The sequence below is a fragment of the Idiotropiscis lumnitzeri genome, chromosome 7 (assembly GCF_059441095.1).
Source record: "Idiotropiscis lumnitzeri isolate Australia: NSW breed Sydney's pygmy pipehorse chromosome 7, RoL_Ilum_1.0, whole genome shotgun sequence".
NCBI lineage: Eukaryota > Metazoa > Chordata > Actinopteri > Syngnathiformes > Syngnathidae > Idiotropiscis > Idiotropiscis lumnitzeri.
In genome coordinates this window covers 19,131,832-19,152,301 of record NC_142397.1, presented here as the reverse complement: position 1 = coordinate 19,152,301, position 20,470 = coordinate 19,131,832, and the positions used below count along the sequence as shown (strand labels likewise).

The following is a 20,470-nucleotide window of genomic DNA, read 5'->3' as shown; positions in this document are numbered from 1 at the left end:
TGAGAAATGTTTACCTTTTGGTCGCAACTTAAGTGTGGTGGGACATGGTGAATATGACGTGTTACCACTTTTAATATCTCCATTCTCTTTTCCAGGGGTGTTGAGCCCTACGACCCCCCCACAACAGTGCTGGTCCAGAGGCACGAGCCCCAAGGTGTCTCCATCATTCTCAGCAGTACTGACTTTTTCCAGAGTGAACAAAACCGCAAAGTGATCCTGGAGCAGGTTGACAGCTTCCAGCTCAGGGAAAAGTACATGTTTGCCACCACCGCAAGGGTAAGACCGCTTCACGTTACTCTGCAACGGTAAATGCATTGTTATGCAAAATCAATTCCAGTCAGTGTTTTGCCATCGATGTTGTCACATATTCAATGAACAGAATCATTGTTGTTCATAGACATGGCAATGCGTTTGAAAAGATCATCTCATACAAGCTCAATGTATTTAATAATTAATTAATTTATTTATTTTTATAAGGAAAATAATATTAGCTTGCATTTTTTATTTTATCCATTTGTTTTGGGGAATCAGGAAATAACTCCTGCCATAACTCCCCTTTCTAGTCAGCAATACAGCCATACCACCCTCCCTCTTCCAATATCTTGGTGGGACGAACCGGACGATATTTGTTCATTCAAAATCATTGCACATACATTGCTAATAATTTTCAAAAATAGCAATGACTCTGCATCAAAATGAATGCAGACATCTCTACTTATGCCCTCTTCAACTTCTGAAAATATCAACCAATCAGTCAATACTTATTATACTATTATTATACTATTTACTCTTACTTACTCTCATGATAGATTTGCTTTCTTTGATAATTCCCCACTATATGAACACAATGTGTTATGAGAAGCTTTTCTTACACTGAATTATATGTTAAATTTTAATTTATAAGGGGCAGCTTGTTTTACTTTAATCCCCAAGTTCACCTGCAAGGGGTATGCCACTAAAAATGAGGCGCAGGCTTTTTGCGGACATCCGGGGCTTGTCGCGCTGCTGCATATAGGTTTGGTAAATAGGCTTTCACTTGTATCGCTTTTATATCTTAGGTACTGAAAGTGCTTTATCACCTGTTTCCTCATTTACCTCCTGATGACACAGTATCAGGAGCAACTGGGTCTCTGTATCTTGCTCAAGGACCCTGAGAGGGTCACAAGGGCTGAGGATCGATCCCGCAACTTTCGGTTAGGGAGCCGACCACACTTCTACTGAGCCAGGCCGCCCCAAATTTTCAAAATTGACGCGCTTGAATGGTCCTTTTTCAGCTACATCTCTTGCCTGACAGAATTAGTGTCTGCCCCTAAGAGGGCGACCGCAACGCAACGCGAGCTCCTTGGCTGACCTGCGGCGAATGAAAAGTTACTCGACTGCCTGAACAGCGGGCGTCCGTAACACGGAACCCGATGTCTGGCCTGTAAGAAGCTGATTTTGTCCCGCTAACCACATCAGTTTAGCAGCTGAGCGCAAATTGCTGCCTCGACAGCTGTAGTGGCATTAGCCACGGGAGCTAGCGGGAACTCGCTGTCATCGTGCCAGATTATGGAGTCTAACAACACATAAGCATTGCTAAATAAATTAAAATAGTGACCAATTGCCACCAAAATTCAATAGCAAATTCCTACTCATGTCCACTTACACCTGTGAAAAAAAAACAATCCGCACAATATTTTAGATTTTGTGGAGGTGATGGCGTTTTTTCCTCATAGGAGCTTCCATTTAATGTTAACAGCATCCAAAATATTGTGCTGATCACTTTTATATTTTCATAGACTGAAGTGGACACGAGTAAGAATGTTTTCACATGTATGTTTGGTGACAACAGAACCTGACAAACTAAGCCAGGAAACAAATGGCAATGTTTACTTCATTGACCTATTCTGGTTTATGTGTCAATCTCCTCCCGATTTGGGGGCGTTAACAACTTGTTATAAAATTATTGAATTAAAAAAACAAAACATTACTGCAGTCTAGTCGTTATAATTGTGATTTCTTTACTTTCAAATGTTTTTAAACTTTTGTGTTTAAATGTTGTCAAAATATGTGGTAAGAATTTTTGTAGGTTGCTTTTGTTTTCCTTTTGAATTTGCTTAAGTGTTGTCTTTGTAAATGCTTGTACGTGTTGTCTTTGCTTTTGTGAAGCACATTGAGTTTCCTTGTGTATGAAATGTGCTGTATAAATAATGCTGCCTTGCCTTTATATGTAGGGCAGAAACTGCTGAGAATATGTATCGCTAACTCATTGTCATGTTGGGTGTTAATGTACCAAGTATGTTTATGATTTGAGACCAAAATAATGGCATTCTAATGTCAGGTGGGAAAATAGGTTCGACTTCCTAGTTTGTTGAGACTAATTTTGTCGTTTCTTCATGACCAGGAAACTAATTCCTCATTTTAATCTGCATGACTCCCAGTAGATCATGTAACATGGCAAATGAAAGTATGTACAGTATTTCCTGTTGTTCTGGTTTTACCTCGACATGCATTCTCAAAGCATGTGTTCAACCCTGCTTTTCTTTCACTTTATGCTCAGTGAACAGAATGAACTGAAGTGACAGCACCGTTACAGCACATATCAATATTTGTCAGTTGGTAATGTGGAGCACATTACTTCAGTCTTCAGTGTTTGTGCATTTGAAGGCAAAGTGAGGCAACAGAAAAAAACAGATAGTGGAACAGATGGTGAATATGATTTGGATCTCATCTCCTTTCTTGTTTCCCTGGACAGTTTTGCCGTCAATCTGGTGTGAGCTCAAACACCCTGTTGCTGTAATGTTTTAGCACTTAATTGAAACGAGAGGTCCGCTGTGAAGGATTTAGCCAATGTAATAGCAAATATTAGATGGTGAGCTTGGCACCTTATGGGATAATGTCTTTGGAAAACAAACACTGATATGTTAACGATTTCTCACAATGAGTAAGAGACAGATAAAAATCAATACGTCACAATTATTTCTGGAATTCTCTGTGAGTGCACACATTTTTAAATGATTACTTCTACGACATTTTTTGGAAATCGTATTCATAGGGTCTACCTGGTGCCCGTGGGCACTATTTTGATAAGACCATTACTAGGGTGTCACCCTATACGGTGGATTTTTAAAACGCTACATACCGCTTTTAAAACGTCACATTCATGTAACACAGAAAAACAGGACCAAGATAGATGATATCGAATATATTTTTGTTACCCATACCCTATTGAACTCAATTGGGGGGAAATATTTTAGAGAAGGAAAGTTACCCTGAAATAAACATCCAAGGTAATTTGGGCGCTAAGTAAAAAAAAGCAAGCTTAAGGCCTTTTTTTTCTGCCTGCTTATTACTGTGTACTGCCATGTAGAAGTCAAGCTAACCACAGAAACTCCCTTAAACTGTTGCTAATGACTTCAAAAGACATGAAAGTCCTGAAATAACGTTCAATACCCAATGTCACTAAAAATAAAACAACTTAATAATGCTGACATTGTATTGCATAGCCCTTGTTGCCAGTGTTTAGCGGCGGCTGCAGTGCTAAAAGGGTGTAGCTAGCGCTAGCAACCTACTAGCAGCGCTCAAGCCCTGGCAAGAGCCGACAGATTACTTTTCATAGGCAGTCGAGAGAGCCTGACACAGTTGACTGGTTCAGACTTCACTTAGTCACATAACCCAACAATTATGGGGAGGAATTTGTCAAAAATGTTTCTGGGGAGGAGAATAGTGTGCTGTCTTGCACAGTTTAAATTTAAATACATTGGATGTTTAAAAATGAAAACCAGTTAGACGTTAATTATTAAGTAGAAATGTGCTTTTCGGTTTTCAGTACTTATAACCAAGTAACTTTTTATTTGTTTAATCGGAATACCCAATTAGTCGTTACAATTTTTAGTTGGATACCTCAATACCAAAATAGTTGATATCTGCCACTCTGGCCTACGGTCTGGCTGAAAAATAACAGTCTGAAAGCATGATGCTGCGACGAGAATGCTTCACTGTAGTGAATCTAAATTAACAGAAGTTGAAATTTGACTGGTCAATTCTGAGCACAGCCACATCTTTATAAGCGTGTGCAAGCTTCTGCAACCACATTACTTACTTTACTTTACTTACTACGCTCAAAAGGATTTTTAAAGTTCTACAGGTTAGTGGTCAAACTAATGTTGGAAGAAGTTTTTTTCAGTTTTTTTGTTTTTTTTTAAATCATAAAAATCTGTTTTAAATTTATATGTCTGTGTAGCTTTGAATTGAAGCAACCGGACTATAGTTCATATTTGTTGGCAGGGAGCATAAGTACAGAAATGTCAACCCTAGAAATATAGATCAGAAGAAACCTTTTAGATTTTAAATATCTTCAACAAATACGAAAAAGTCCAGTTGCCACAATTCACTGTGTGGATTCATACACATTTTGTTCAGATATCATTAACGCACCATTTTCCAGATTTCTTTCCATCCTCAGTCCCAAGACTGAGATGTACTGTATAATGATGGAAAAGAAAGAAAGACAAAATGTGTTTGGAGTGAACGAGTTCAATGAACACAGACACTGTGCGGAATGTGCAGTCACTATTACAGTGCACTTTGTGGTTTCTCTGGGCGAAAATATCAGCCTCTTGTGATGCGTTAAAATACATAGCAAACATTCTCAGCATACTTGAAAAGTTTAGAGAGCAAGGAAAACTGTTCTAGGAATTGTTTCTAAGGAATTGCCTATAAAGATGATACAGAACGCTATTAGACCAGTTTTTTATTTAAAAACACTTAATATTTGGTGTATTTTAAATATTTATTTCGTGTTAATTACAAGATATTATTAATATTTTTCACGGAAATACCTGTTACAAAATTTAGAAAAAATAGTATCTATATATCGTATTTTCCGGACTACAAGTCGCTCTGGAGTCCACCAAGCCCAAAAATTCACAATGACATAGAACAAAAGCATACATCAGTCGCAGTGGAGTATGAGTCACATTTATTGCAGTTAATTTATTTGACAAAATACTAGATAAAAAAACAGACATTTTATCTTGGATGGCAAGTTATAATAAATAATAATATTAATAAATGAATAGAGAAAAGGCTGAATAGGTGACAGATATGCTAACACAATGAAGTTTATTTAGCTATACAAAAAATAAACATGAACAGAAAAGGTGTCCAGTGTTCATGTTAATGTTTTTGGGACACTGCTATCTGCGCTCTGTTGCATGAAGCGGAAGCACCAAAAGGTCCTCATGCAAAGTCCTTTTATTCATACCTGAGCGTAACGTAACTTCACTGTTGACAAGATTAACCTGCACCAGGTTGGTCAAGCAGCCACTGTAAAACGTGTTCCTCTAGCTGAGGCCATCAAAGATTTGTTTTTTTATTTTTTTCATTGCTGTAAAAGTACTGTAGCCTTTTTGCTTTTCACCAGTCCCTAACAAGTTTCTCATCCACTCCAAACTTTCTCTCTGATGCTAGATCACGGTTTTCAGCTGCAAATTTCACTACATGGAATATGATTCTCTTGCGGGGAATTAGTGTTGAGTTGTTCTCATTATGTAAGGAGTCGGAGAGATATGGTAGTGTGTATATATATAAGTAAGTGTTCATGTATATATATATATATATATATATATATATATATATATATATATATATATATATATAAAACATTTAGGGAGTTTGGCATCAGTTTGGTTTTAGTGGTGTAACACTGACTTTTTTTTTTTGCTGCTTTCAGAAACCTGTTGGCAGCATTGATCCTTCTTCTGTTCAGCTCTGGGTCTCTTACAACCGTCATCCAATGAAAGCTGCCCAATTTAGAACCCGCCACCCAATCACAGTGAGTCTCCTGTTTTTATGGTCAGAGGGAACGATGCAACTCAAATCATATCCGATGTCGCACCACTTACCTGACCATAAACCTTTCTTCAGAATGTGTCGAAATAATTTCGTTGTTCTCCCCCCTATTAACAGGAGTACTACATTGCTGATGCCTCTGAGGACCAAGTATTTGTGTGTGTCAACCACTTGAACAATCTGACACACCTGTACATCTCAGACACACAGGGTGTTTCCTTTTCTCTGTCATTGGAGAATGTTCTATATTACAGTCCAGACGGCTCCAGAAGCAACACACTCATCAGGTATTAATAAAGATTAAAGGCAAACAAAATTTTTTAAATAGTACTGTCAATTCTAGTTGCGGGGGTTGCCGCACGGTATACTTGCGAACTAGCTCGGGAGACCATCCCTTTGTCACGTTAGTTGCCATGACTACTACTTCTTCTTGCTCTGTTCTTCTTCCATTTCTTCTAATTTTTATGACGGTTATCAAATCCTTTTGGTGCATTAATGCCACTTTCTGAAATGGAGTGAGCAACAATATTAAATGATTTATTATGATTTGAAACTTATTTTTTTTCTTTTTTATGGTCAATTCCAATTATATTTCGATTATATTCTAGTTAAGGTAATTTTTGTCCAAAAGAGGTCCATAACTAAGTGCTACATTGTTCTCAGCCCGAGCACATGTTTTCAGCAATTATCATCAAATAAGTATAATATAATGGGGAAACAAATATCTCAATTTAGTCAACAGGGTCTATAAACACATGAGAATGAATTTAAGGCCAACAGAAATTAAACCCGTTCCTTATTTGCGTGTGTATTATAACATATTTGAAAAAGTACATTTTATTAATTAAATATTTTTTCAATCAATTTGTTTTAGATATTTTGCAACTGAGCCTTTTGCTGACCTACACCGCGTAGAGGGTCTCAGGGGTGTCTTCATCGCCACACTCGTCAATGGGACCGTCACAGAGCGCAACATGCGGTCCGTCATCACTTTCGACAAAGGAGGGACATGGGAGCTGCTTCAGCCACCCACTGCAGACAGTCAGGGAGGGAATGTGGATTGCCAGGTACCATACATTTGACAGTTTACATCTTTGAATTGCACTGATATGCACTAATCTTCCGTTTTGCCACCTCAAAGATCATGCTCAATTAGATGGATTTAGTCTTTAGCTTGGTGTTGCACCAAATACTGGGACCAGTATCGTCCCGTAAATTTTAGAAATGACACGATACGTTGGTTGTGGGGGCCAATCTGCGAAAGTGCTCCAACTCTGTGTCAGACGCTCAGTGCATTTTTGGTGACGGAGTGTGAGTTTATCCCTTTAATCCACAGACTATGAATGCTGTTTATTACTGTGTAAAATACAATACATACGGTCAGTTGGGTCTCCAACTATCAAGCGATTGCTATCTTAAAACACAAAAACATATTTATTAAAAGCAAGCAACTCGTGCCATGTAACTCGTGCTTTGACTTGAAAATTTGCATAATCATTCGTAGTGCACTCGACCTTTGTGGTTCTTTTATAAAATGAAGAGGATCATAACAGGTGTAAAACATTGACATAAGTAATTTTTGGCACTAAACACGAGGTGCATGCAAAGACAGTAGAATATTTCAATACACTCAGAAAAAAAACTCAATATCAGATCAGGCATGAACTTTTATAACCATTAATAATAATGTAAGTAGATGAAAATGTTACTGTTGGATGTGGAGAGCAAAGCGTTCATGAAGAAAATCATTTCACACCTCTCTTGCTTTTCCATTTCAGCTCAGTAAAGGTTGCTCACTCCATTTGGCCCAGCGCTGGAGCCAACTATTAAACTTCCAAATGAGGAGGATTCCCATTTTATCTAAGGAGTCTGCACCGGGACTCATCATGGCCACAGGTATAATCCTTAATGTCTATTTAAATAATGTTTTTGTGAGGGTTATGCTGGATGCCTGTGTCAAAGACTCGGTTTACCTGCTTGATATACATGGGTCGAGTGTATTCTTGCCAGCGGAAAGACGTTTTGATGGTCCTTAAAAGTTATTCGCCGACGAGGGAGATGGGTCAGGGGAGGTGGGTGCCCTTGATGCTTTTATAAACTACCGGTATTATTTCTGAGGTATTTTAATGCCACTCGAACAGAGTAGTTCAAAATTTCCCCATTAAGGTTATAGTAAATTTGTTTTCTTTTTAAGACCCTGTGTCAAGGGGAAGCATTAGTTGATATTTACATCCGCATTGTCTTAGTCAAAGGAAGGAAGAGGCCTCAATTAGGATTGTTTGTACTATAGTCTTTCTGGTGATTGATTCAAAGCTAAGTCATCTTGTTGTTGTTCAACCATTTCCTCTCGCTTCAAATAAGAATTAATCAGCAGACAAATGCAGGAAACTTGCAACATAACCCAACAAGTCGAGCCACCTCTCATAGTAAATATTTGCTTCCTGTATTGCCTAAAAGAGGAAATGTGGTTGTACTCCTCTCAAAGTTGTTTGACACGGCGCTGTTTTAAAGTGTGTCATGCACCTGATAATTAAAGTACTATAGTTATCATGATTATCGCATTATTTTGCAGGACTATTCTTGAGAATGAGGTCGAATTAGATGTTGCTTACAATTTGAATCCTCTTTGCCACTTCCCATCTGGTAGGAAACATGGATCCGTTGATGGCTTTTGGTGTCCCCTCCCTCCCCACTGTCCCTCTAATTGAATTCTTCCTTGGTAATTTTCATGTTGAGAAAGAAACTGTGCAAAGAAGAGAGTGGCATTTCATTATCTCACTCAAACAGATGAGCTTACAATATTACTGCTGAAGTAGTGGGCACTGGAGAGGTCAAACACAAATGTGTCACGGGTTTGTGCATCCACAATCTACAATGACATGTCTACATACAAAACACCCTGAGTAAACTTCCATGAGGTTTTGTTATTATTTCCCTTTATTGTATTTGCAGCATATGGTATTTTCCAAATGTGTTGCCCTCCAAGACGTGTGCAACATTAAATGTGAAAATGTGGTTTGTTATAATAGATAGTTCTTAAATACATATTTTCCCGTGTATTATATTTTTCTCCAAATAACAGCAAAGTGTCTGTGGATCTTTAAAAAGTCATATATTTCCTTTTTGCTTGTTAAAGCCTTCGATATCTTTACAGATGTCATTTAATCTCACTGAAACCGGCATTGAAAGACACCACAGACACTATAAGCGACATCTTTGAAGACCTTTGTCTTTAATCAGTTTTTCATTTTATAAAGCCCTGGACATCTGAACTGTGCTGACCAGTGGTCTACCCTGCCGTCCCTCGAAATATATTGAACATTATAAATGTTTTGATATAATATTGAGCCTAGGTAAGTGTTATTTAAATAATAAAATTCTAGACACGACTAATCTCGGTAGAGGTCTAAGAAGTTTTGTGTTATGCATTTTAAAGATAGATTTTTGGATATTATTGAACACAATAGAACCTGGAAATTCAAAGTATATTTTAATGAAGAAATAATATGACTTAACAAGTCAACAAATTTTGACACACTGAGAAGCATTCAATTGTCCCTTAGTTGAATCGTTGTCTTGGTAGGTGCCGTCTAACTGGTTAGACAACTTATGATGTTGTTTATTAAATAATTTTCATGATTTATTCCTTTGAATTAATTTTTTGGTTATTTTGATGTGAGCCTGGTTTGCTCAAGCATCCCCTGTGGACAAACTTTGGGGCTACCGTGTCTTGGAGGCTCAAAGACACATGACGCTCCCTCCCACATTTTATCACTGATGCCTGTATGTTCCCTCACAACCTTACGTTTCACACATTGTGATCACGATCTCGCAAAATTTTAAGCTTGTTTCACGGCTTTCTACGAATAAAACGTGGCTACAGGAGTGCGTTTGCGGTGTTAAAATAGGTTGTGAAAGAAATATCTGTCATTTTATTTTGAAACAACCACGTTTAAGGGAGTTTGAAGTGGATAAAACGGGATGGTCATGACCGGGATTACTACTTTAAAATTGTATTCCATTACACTGGCTATTTTTTTGCTAAAAAAAAAAATACCGGTAGTTACTAATGTAATTCATGTACAATAATATGAAAGTAATTTTACTTAATATTCAGAATTACTTTTCGATTTCTCCACGACCAAATGTGTGAATGAATATAAAACTATTTAAATATCACTGCAATATATATTTGTATACATTTGTCTGGTATTTGGGGTGTTATGGATGTTGAATAATATGCATGGTTTTGCAATCAATGATTCAAATTCAAAACCTCAGAATTGGTAGTCAGATGTGCTAACCACTTGTTCATTGCACGATGGAGATATATACAGTAGAAAAAGATAGTGATTGATAACTATAGATAGATTGATAGATAGATGGATTGACAGATTTTGGGCACTTGAATCAGTTGCTTAGTTGCATGACTATTTTTGAGCCCTCAAGGCGGCACCTCACGCTTAGACACTTTATCATGGGATGCCATGAGTGAACGAACATTTGCGTGCTCCGTAACAAAGTTGTTGTTGTTGTTGTTGTTGTTATAACAAGAGAAATGGGAAAATGCCTCTCTCTGACAGTACACCTGTTTGCTCATTGCGACTGTCCAAATGGAGTTGGGCAGCTCATTGAGCTATACTGTAGTTGTGACAATTCATCCACTGGTTGACCTGACGGCTCAAATCAACAACCAGATCCATAACATCTGCAAAAAAAGCCATATATTGAATAATTAATAATTCATATTTTTCTGTACCTGTAATGGAATAGCGTTAAGCCGCCGCCCCCCCTTTTTGTGTATCCTAAATATGTAACGCTGGTAATATATCCCGTTTCTCTCCAAGCCCAGTCATGAGACAATCCAGGTTGATTGAATGGGCAAATGTGTCCGTTTTTTTTTAATTGCTAAAATATTTAACACAATAGTGACTGCACGGATGAGGAATTTACTCGGCCGTGTTAGATTGTGATACACGCAACAGAACCTGATCCGGCGTCATACTGTGTAAAACAATTGAAAGTAGTCTTTAGTTTGAAGGGAAGCTGTAAGACTTCCTGGGGCTTCATGTGTACATACCCCCCCCTGCTGGACAAAGTCTTGATTTATTTAAACTACAGAGGTTGTATTTGTAACTTTTCCCCCAAGTGGAACAATAAATGGGCAACCGTTTTTCAGTTTTATTTCAGCATTTTTTGCTTAAATTTAAACTGCAAAGCAGAACACTGTTTTCCTCTCTAGAAACATTAGTGAGAAAATGTATATACCGTAAATCTCCCCAATGTATTTTGGTATTTTGGAGACAAGTGACGTCAAAACGCAGTACTGATTTTGCCGGCTAAAACAACATTCTTGAGAAAGCCTGGTTCATTCAAAAGTGATCAATCGGAACAGCAACTGTGTCACGCTGTCAGCATCAAAGTGTGCAGTTATTTAGGTGTATTAACTTGAGCACTGCTAACAACTAAATTCCGTTAACAGGTGCTGTACAATACAATGTCAGCGTAATTAATTCAGTTGAATGGCGATTGAATATTATTTCAGGAAATCGTTGTGTTGTTGTCGTCAGTAGCAATAGTTTGTGATAGCAATAGCACAGTCTGAAAGACGAGTCAAGTCAGCTTAAAAATAAAAGCGTATAAAGGCATTGACATCCATATAATATTGGGAAAGTTTTCTTACTGTGTTACTAGTGTGGTACTGTCATGTATCGCATGAGCAATTGTTGAACTGAGGTACGGGAATTATTCAAGGACACATTTCAGCCGTAATATATAATATTTTTTCTGCTGTTATTGCAGGAACCTTTGGCAGCAATTTGGCCAACAAACCTAATGTGTATGTGTCAAGCAGCGCTGGAGCCCGATGGAGGGAGGTTTGTTAAACAGACAAATACTTGAATTAAAAAAAAAGGGTCTTTAATTGAATACCAAACAACTTTTTTTTTTTTTTTTTTGCCAGAAAAATTTAGTTTTAACTTGCATGCATGTACTTCCTTTTTTGGTGAAAATTGCTAATAAATGGTTTTTGCCCTTTGTTGCTAGTTTATTTCACAGTCCAGAAAATATTTCAAACCAGCGGGCAATGAGGCTGTTTGATCACTGAATTTCAGTTCAATGTAAAAAATTGAAGTAACTGACTTAAAAGTAAATTTCACTTCACAACAGTAGATGGAGCTTGAAAGCAAAAAAAGAAAAAAAAGAAGAGTTTGCTGCTTTATTGTATTTTATTTACATGTTCATATTACGGATTTTCGGGTCTTATTTTTAGGCATTAACAGGTCCTCATTTCTACACATGGGGAGACCATGGTGGTATCCTGATGGCTATCCCACAAGGAGGCTCCTGCACTCATCTCATGTAAGTCCAATTCACTAATCTATCTTCCATTCTGTTACACATTAATAAAGGAAGTGCTTTTTCAACCTTACCAGGATCATATAGTGTGAACATGAAGTACATTTCCAGTTCTAATATTGGTGCCAAAAGAAACAATAAAGAGTAAGGAATGGTGGTCGTGAAATAGAAACCCCTGATCAATTTATTTACTGAATTACTTTGACCTGATTACTCATTAACTTGGTTCAGTCTTAACGCATTATTCAATTTAACTCATATTAGACCAATTTTAATTCCGTAAACAAAGATGACGTAATGAAGATACACGTGCATTGTTGGCGCAGAAAGAATGGCGGGAAGTGTTGCTTTGTTCACAAGGCGACTATCTGTAGCGGATCGCGAAAATGACTTTTAAAAAAACAACATTGCCAGATGGAAAGCAACTTTGCCATCCTTATGGGATTAAAGAGCGAGAGGAAGCTATTACAAAGTGGCCCGATGTTAATTTTTATTTAGTGGAGAGACCTTGTAGTTATACTATAAAGGGAAAAAAAAGTTACGTCTGTAAGTACGGGTCTATGAATCCTAAAATTTCTTATTCTAAATAGATTTGCAAACATTTCCAAAACACTTTTTTCACATTGTCATTTGGAGGTGTTATTTGAAGAGTTTTGATGGAAAAAAATGAATTTACCCTATTTTGGAATGAGACAGCAGCATAACAAAATGTGGAAAAAGTGAAGCGCTGTGAATGCTTTCCAGATGCACTTTATATACTAGTAACGCGGTGTGGTTCAGTTGGAATTTCTGTTACTGAACTAAAACTACAGAAACTCAATGTAAATTGTCCCTGCAGGTTCAGCACCAATGAGGGCGAGACATGGACCGAATTTCAGTTCTCTGACAGAGAGGTGTATGTTTACCAGTTACTGACGGAGCCAGGGGAGAAAAGCACCATCTTCACCATCTTTGGATCCTACGCCCACCAGAGACATAGTTGGCTTATTCTGCAGGTCAACGCCTCTGACGTTTTGGGTAGGTTGGATTGCGAAGAGTTGGTTCAGAGGGATAGATACAATTGACGTTTCTTTCAATATTTGATGTTCAGGGACATGCACTCATTCATTTAAGACTTGCATTATTCAACTTACCAATAAATTTTCAGAATTTTTTATTAACAGTACAAGTTCATCATCTTTACCGGTATTTAAAAGAGCTGAATCCTTAACTACTATAGTAACAAACGTTAGTGTTGAAGCACACATCACAGATAAGTTGAATTCAACAATGCATCTTGACTATTTTGTTCCTCTCGTGTAGCTAAATATGCGAATCAAAATATTAAAGTTGCAACACTTCCTCATTTTATTTTACTACCTCATAACAAAATTGATCTAATTATTTTCTCCTCAATGTTTTACTTTTGAAAAACCTTGATAACTGTTACATAATTATTTTCCTCCACATTTTGCTAATTATTTTATTAGAATACAAGTTTCTGCATCTGCCTAGAAATTTATTTTTGATTATTTGCTTTTATGGAAGAGTTTCAAGCATTTTTTTCACAGACAGAGCAAATACATATTTTCCTGATTTGAGCACTTTTATCTTTAGTTTTAGCAAAGTTTCTGATGCACTGTCTGTCATTGCCCATTGACCACCACAGTTTTTTTTTTTTTTTTTTTGCTCAGGTGTCCCATGTTCTGAGGCTGACTACAAGCATTGGTCTCCTTCAGATGAACATGGTAATGAGTGTCTTTTGGGCCGGGAGATAACGTTTAAAAGACGAACACCTCATGCTACATGTTTCAACGGCGAGGACTTTGACCGTCCTGTCACCATGTCTAACTGCTCCTGCTCTCGTCAGGACTATGAATGGTGAGGGCCCATGCATGCACGCAACACTTGTGACATTTCCACACTAACATACATCAATAGCAAACATGATTCAGTGGAAAAATACATTCTTTATTGGAGAAAAAAATCTCTATTCAGAAGCTAGATACCTAGCTAATAGCATACTTTGACTCGACCCTACTTTCAGTTAGTAAATAAAAAAATTCCAAAACATTGTCTATTGCATTTTCCCCTTGTTTATTACTACATGGATTTCAATGAAAGCATCATCACAAAATTCATTCAAACACAAAGAAGATATACTTATCCAGGATAGATAAGCTCCAAAGCACATCTCCAAGTTGTTGACAAAAAGAACAATGACATAACTGTGGTGCTATGATACTGTGGTAACACAGGCGTGCCCAAACAAGTCCATCACGGTCGACTGGTAGAATGCGGACTGTTCCCAAGTCACCCTTGCAGGGTAAAAAGGGGATGAGGGGGTCGTTGTGGTTAGTGATTTGCATGTGTGTGTGTGGGGGGGTGCGCGTGTGTGTGTGTGTTTTATTATTCCGTATATTTTGTGTTAGTGCACACTAGAGCCTGTGCACCGGATCACTTTCACCGCCACAAAAGCTTAAAAAAAGTAGGTCACCTTTAAACTATGTTGGCGGCGCAATTTAGGAAGTTGACAGCAGTAAGCATTTGCTTGCAGCTTGCAGTCAGAGCCATTTATAAATATATATATATATATATATATATATATATATATATATATATATATACCGTCAAAATGGCCATACACGCTACTAATGCCTCCCAGTGCCAATTCTGCCACAAACCTTTTGCTGGTTTATCACTCCCGGCGCTTCCATCAGGACTCTAATCATGATTCAGTTTCAAGTTGCATGTTCAGAAAAGGGCGGATGACAAGTAAGTTTCTTTCACCTCTTCTTCCTTCTTGCAGTGATTACGGCTTCAAGCTCAGTGAAGACTTGTCCCTGCAAGTGTGTGTTCCCGACCCCGAGTTTTCAGGTGACCTCCATGCTCCTCCAGTACCATGTCCTGTTGGCACCACTTATCGCCGCAGCAAAGGGTGAGCTGCTAGCATTTAACTTTACAGTGGAGAGTTGCCACCTGGGATATTTGAGTTGAATTATTTGCATTTCACCAGAATTTGAAGCATGAATGATTATTTCATATTCACATTCAATTTTTTACATTTTATATACTGATTTAAAGTTCAGTATTTTCTTATTGTCATTTTGTTTATTATTTGTGCCACTTAAATACAGGTTACTGGTCCCACAGTTTTGACAATATTTTCATACATCTATACTGCATCTACTACATGCAGTTAGTTTTCACATTAGGTTGAAATATACAAACCAGTAATAAAAGCCCAACCTGTTAATCATTCCACCACAGTTACCTTTAAGTCATTATTGAACTTAGGGCCTTATTAAAATCCCAAAGAATGATCTTACTGTATAACCACCCTCTTATTCATCACTTTGTCAAGAGCACCACCAAGTGTCAGACTGCTGAAAATGATTAGCTGATCTCTGTCCTTCCACAGATATAGAAAGGTACCAGGGGACAGTTGTAGTGGAGGCGATGTGGAGGCCAGACTGGATGGAGAGACGCTACCTTGTCCTGTTGGAGGTAACTTTAGCTTCCATTTTAATTGTGATCATTTCTTACAGTGCCTGTAACTGGTTGGTGACCAGTCAGTCCGCTTCTTGCCCAGTGTCTGCAAGGATAGATTCTCGGGGTGTCCCATTACAACATTTTTCACTTCCGATACCAATATTGCGGCACAGAGTACTGTCCAATACCGATATTCGTCCGATACGATATCAGCAGGAATGATACATGCTTTCATTTATCTTTTAGTGGGAATTGTTAAAAGAAACTTGATTAAGTTGTACTATTAAAACAAATAAAATTAGTCAACATCTGTAGGTATGATAAAATATTGCCCATGTATTCCAAACATTTGGGTTACTTAAATTCAACCTCAATCATGAGATTCTACTGCACTTTAATAAAATAAATGCAAAATAAACCAAAGCTGGGTTTTTTACTCTTGTTGTACTGGTTGTAAACTGGTGCACCCAACTTTTTTACTGGGTTGCACCAGCACGAGAGACGACAATTTATGACTGAATCACATTCACTGGGCTGGCAACATACAGAAATTCACTTCCAGAACAATTTGTTAATTTTACTCTTTTTAAAATTCTGTTGGGAACATTACAACGAGAAGATGCATGTTTGTGTTTTATTGTGTATTTAATATTAACGCTTGACAGAATTATTTACTTAAGAGTGACCTTTCATCAATGCAAATTGCACATAGCTGTGCACACACGCATTTTTAAATAAATGCAGGACACTATTTGAGTGCGGATGGTCATATTCAAGTCACGATATTCTCAAGGACCAAAATAAATTATTTAAGATCGCACACACCATAGCTGCACTTCGAACGAGCGATGGCTGTTATTTCCACAAGTATTAATGACCATTATGACAGACACAGTCTTTGTGATCCATCCATCCATTGTCTGAGCCGCTTTTTCATCCTTCCATTTTCTAAAGTACTTAACCCCACCAGGGTCGTAAGCATGCAATAGAGTTGTCGTTTGTTGTAGTCTGCGCAATACTGGACATCATAAGCTGCCTATGAAAAGTTCACTTTATGCTGCGGTGAGCCTCGAGGACAGTTGCCTTGAAGCGTGGAGAATCTGAGCAGGTAGCCAGGTTTAAGTGATTAAAAAAACGCAACAGTTACGAACATCCCGCTTGTTCTTGATCCAAATCACTCGCAAAGGCTTGCATAGCTAGCTTAGTTTACCCAATTAGTCCCCCTTTTGTTTACATGACCTCCGCCGCTTAAAAGGATCATCGAGATGGCAGGGATGGCCCAATTTTCAACAAGCTCAATTTACGTATTTTTTTTTTGATCAGGAAAGCTTGCATTTTCAATTGTATTAATTGCTTTTTCAATTTTATTAATTTAGCGGTTGAAAGTCAATTGCTGTTACTTTTAACACCACCGCGACGGCTACTGCTAACCATGCAGGGGGTACGCATCCATGCCTGGCTGCCGGCAGACGCCGACCGCTTCCTCATACTTCCCAAAACGTTAGTGTAGCTCAGTGTCCTGAAACTATAACCAGTCCCCACTGGAGTTCATGTCGCGTTCATGCTCTTGTCCGCGTCAGCCTGTGGAAGTGAAAAAGTGACTGGCACGTTTTATTTTGTCGAGGTGATCATGGTTTTTGCTCATATGAGCTCATGTTTGATCCAAAATATTGCACAGAACGCTTTCATATTTTCACAGGTTGAAATGAACAACAGTAGTAATGTGCATTTGAATTTTGGTGGCGATTGGCAACAGAACTGACTAAACCTGGACTGGTTGCCAGCCAATTGCAGTGCACACAAAGACAAACAACCACTCGAGCTCACAAGCACATCGAGAGCCAATTTAGAGTGTCCCGTTGGCCTACCATGCATGTTTTTGGAAAGTTGGAGGAAACCGGAGTACCCGGAGAAAACCCACTCAGGCAGAGAGCAGCAAACTCCACACAGGAAGGCCAGAGCCGGAATCGAATCCTGCACCTTTATACTGTGAGGTGTACATGCTAACCAGTCGACCGCCGTGCCATGCTTTATTATTATTAACCTAACAATATTATTGATGGTGATTTGAGAAAATATACTCATCTCGAAGCGTGTATCTCACTGGTATCCATTCGCATTAATAAGGACCCAAGAAGTAACTCTCGGTTTCCAAAAAGTTTGTGACCCTGCTTAGCTCATTCACAACCCTAATGAGGACATGCGGTATAGAAAATGGATGAATTGATGGATTACAGTACCACGAGATAGGATGACTATTGGCTGTCTTGATAGTGACTTAGTCTCCCTAGGACGTCCGCTGTGATGTTTGACACGTGTTTTATCTCATTAACGAGGCCAAGAAAAAATGGCAAAAAATAAATATGAGACCATTTTATGAGGTTTAATGATTTACTCTGCGTGACGTCCAAGTCAGTCATTTAAAATGTTTTGGCTTATTCGGCAGTGATCAATTTCTTCCAGCCATCTTTTTCTTACCATTCAGCCATGTATTTTATCTTCTTACAGAGAGTAATGAGTTCATCTTGTATGCTGTGAGGAACTCTATCCATCGCTATGACCTTGCCACCGGGACTGACCAGGCTCTCCCTCTGGTGGGTCTAAAGGAGGCCGTGGCTCTGGACTTTGACTATGACAAGAACTGCCTCTACTGGGCTGACATCTTGCTGGATACCATACAGGTTTGAGAGTTGTTGCTCTGTGACACAGTTAACGAACAGTAACTACAGGGACCATATAGATTTAGGGCTTAAAGGAGTTCTACATGTCACAATTCTCAATCGTCTTCAAACCTTTAGGAATTTTTCCTGTATAAACAAGCAAAAAACGTACCTGTTTTGAATGATATCCAAGCTCACCATATTCTCCCTTCCTATTCTACTTAAGCCAAAAGCTCTGATGTCAGTGGCTGGAGTCAAATAAGTGACCATGGTGGGGATTAAGGGTATGCGATATACAGTATATCATTATCGATATTGTCAACGTTGCTTTCACGATGTGCAATTTTGCATTAGTGAGTATTTATACTGCCTCGAAAAGGGAAGCCAAACAAGTGCAGTGATGCAAAGTAGGAGGAAGTGAGGAAATCCTCATTCTGTTGATCAGGGTGCAAAGCTGGAGAAAGTGATTAACCTTGATTCTGCCAATCAGTTGGGATGATTCAGTCATGTGACTCCGTTATACCAGTCGAGCGAACTTGTTTAAAATATGGATTAGTGTCCCGTCTCAGCGGGTTATTTAATAGCAAGGCGCAAGTCCACATTCCAAGTCTAGAAATGATTTGAGGTTGACAAGACTGACATCAGTCAGAATCATTGTAAGATGTGCCATAAAGGTTGTTGTGAAGAGCAATTCTGTTCCTCCATGAACCATATGGATTACGACAAAAATTTTGCGACTAAAGACCAGCTCAGTAAATACAAAATCCTCTCCGATTTGAGCAAGCACACACACAGACACTGTACTTTATGCCTGCGATGTAAACCATGAGAGCCAGGATATTTGACATTTGCTTAACATTCAGTTTACACGCTTGTAGTCCGCATCATAACTAGAGTTTGGGACGATACGGGTAACTCACGATTCGATACTGTGACGATATGTGGCCCCCGATAACGATAATATCACAATGTCTTCGATATTCAATATGTCATTAGAAAGCTCTTCAACAATATATCACGAGATATGTGACTAAAAAAGAAAAAAATGGTTATAAAAATGAAAACATCAAAAAAAAAATTTCAATGCCAATACGTGTACAAAGTACAAAGAAAGGTGCATTTGCAAAGTACCTCACTGCCGCTGAGTCTTAACACTGTAGCTACGGCTGGATGAATTAAAGTGCACAAACATTAATAACATGTTTTATGTAAACCAAGACACTGCACTGCTTTCTGAACCTGAAATGTCAGTATCAGCTGTCATTAAAAGTGCTTTACGTTAACCCGCCCAGTGGACACATCAAGGCATATTCTTCTTGAGGAACACTAACTGAACAACATGCTCCGACGTAAGAGCACACCAAAGGGAAACTTTGCTTTAAAAGCAGTAGTGATTGTCGGCTGTCTTGGTTCGCCTTTTTTTATCATCTGCGAGTAGTAACTGTGATAGCGAACGAGGTGGCTTTGCAGATTCGTAGTGTTGATGTTATATTTTACCTTTGCAAAGCAGTTCTTGCAGATTGCATACTCTTTATCCAGTGTTCTCCCGTCACCGGTCTCGTAAAAAGCGAAGTGTCTCCACACTTTCGAGAGGAAACTCTTGAAACTTGATTTGTTTTTCTGGGTTTTCCGCCATTCTTGCATTCGTTCTTTTTCTATTGTAAATTCTTCACACTCTTCACCGGCCGCTGATCCTGGCAATTTTCGAACCGACAGGAGAGATTAAATACGGACGGTGATGACGAGGTAAATCCATGATGTGCGTTGTTTTGAAATATCGATATTGCCGCCAGGCTATCGATTATTTATTGCGACAGAGTTGGCAACAATTTATTGCAATATCAATTTTTTTTCTCACCGCTAATCATAACTACATTTGGGACTGCAGTATATCAAGTGTTGTATGCGTTGGACAATTTGGGTAACTGTCTTTCAAAAGATTGCGGCTGCATTAGTTGTCACTACAAAAATAATGTCAGCGCTAGACACTAATACAACTCAAAATGTGAGCATATCTGTCATTACGGAATAATAAGAAACATTTAAGTTACATATTGACACAAAACAATGAAAACATCTTATATAGTCTGGACATAATTGGACAGAAAAAGTTCTTCATTGTTAAATATTGCCGTAGAATATTGTTGTTC

The 20,470-nt window shown here is 38.3% G+C and overlaps 1 protein-coding gene across 1 annotated transcript in view; it reads left to right on the top strand.

Annotated features, from left to right (window-relative positions):
* Positions 1-20,470, top strand: part of sorl1 (sortilin-related receptor, L(DLR class) A repeats containing) — a 71,483-nt gene that overhangs the window by 19,426 nt on the left and 31,587 nt on the right. Inside the window, exons 6-17 of the mRNA XM_088300401.1 lie at positions 96-276; positions 5,714-5,815; positions 5,950-6,119; positions 6,707-6,899; positions 7,611-7,728; positions 11,635-11,708; positions 12,104-12,192; positions 13,028-13,206; positions 13,863-14,049; positions 14,978-15,106; positions 15,590-15,675; positions 18,169-18,341. Of these exons, the coding sequence (XP_088156527.1) occupies positions 96-276; positions 5,714-5,815; positions 5,950-6,119; positions 6,707-6,899; positions 7,611-7,728; positions 11,635-11,708; positions 12,104-12,192; positions 13,028-13,206; positions 13,863-14,049; positions 14,978-15,106; positions 15,590-15,675; positions 18,169-18,341 (1,681 nt within the window). The remainder of the gene's footprint in view (positions 1-95; positions 277-5,713; positions 5,816-5,949; positions 6,120-6,706; positions 6,900-7,610; positions 7,729-11,634; positions 11,709-12,103; positions 12,193-13,027; positions 13,207-13,862; positions 14,050-14,977; positions 15,107-15,589; positions 15,676-18,168; positions 18,342-20,470) is intronic.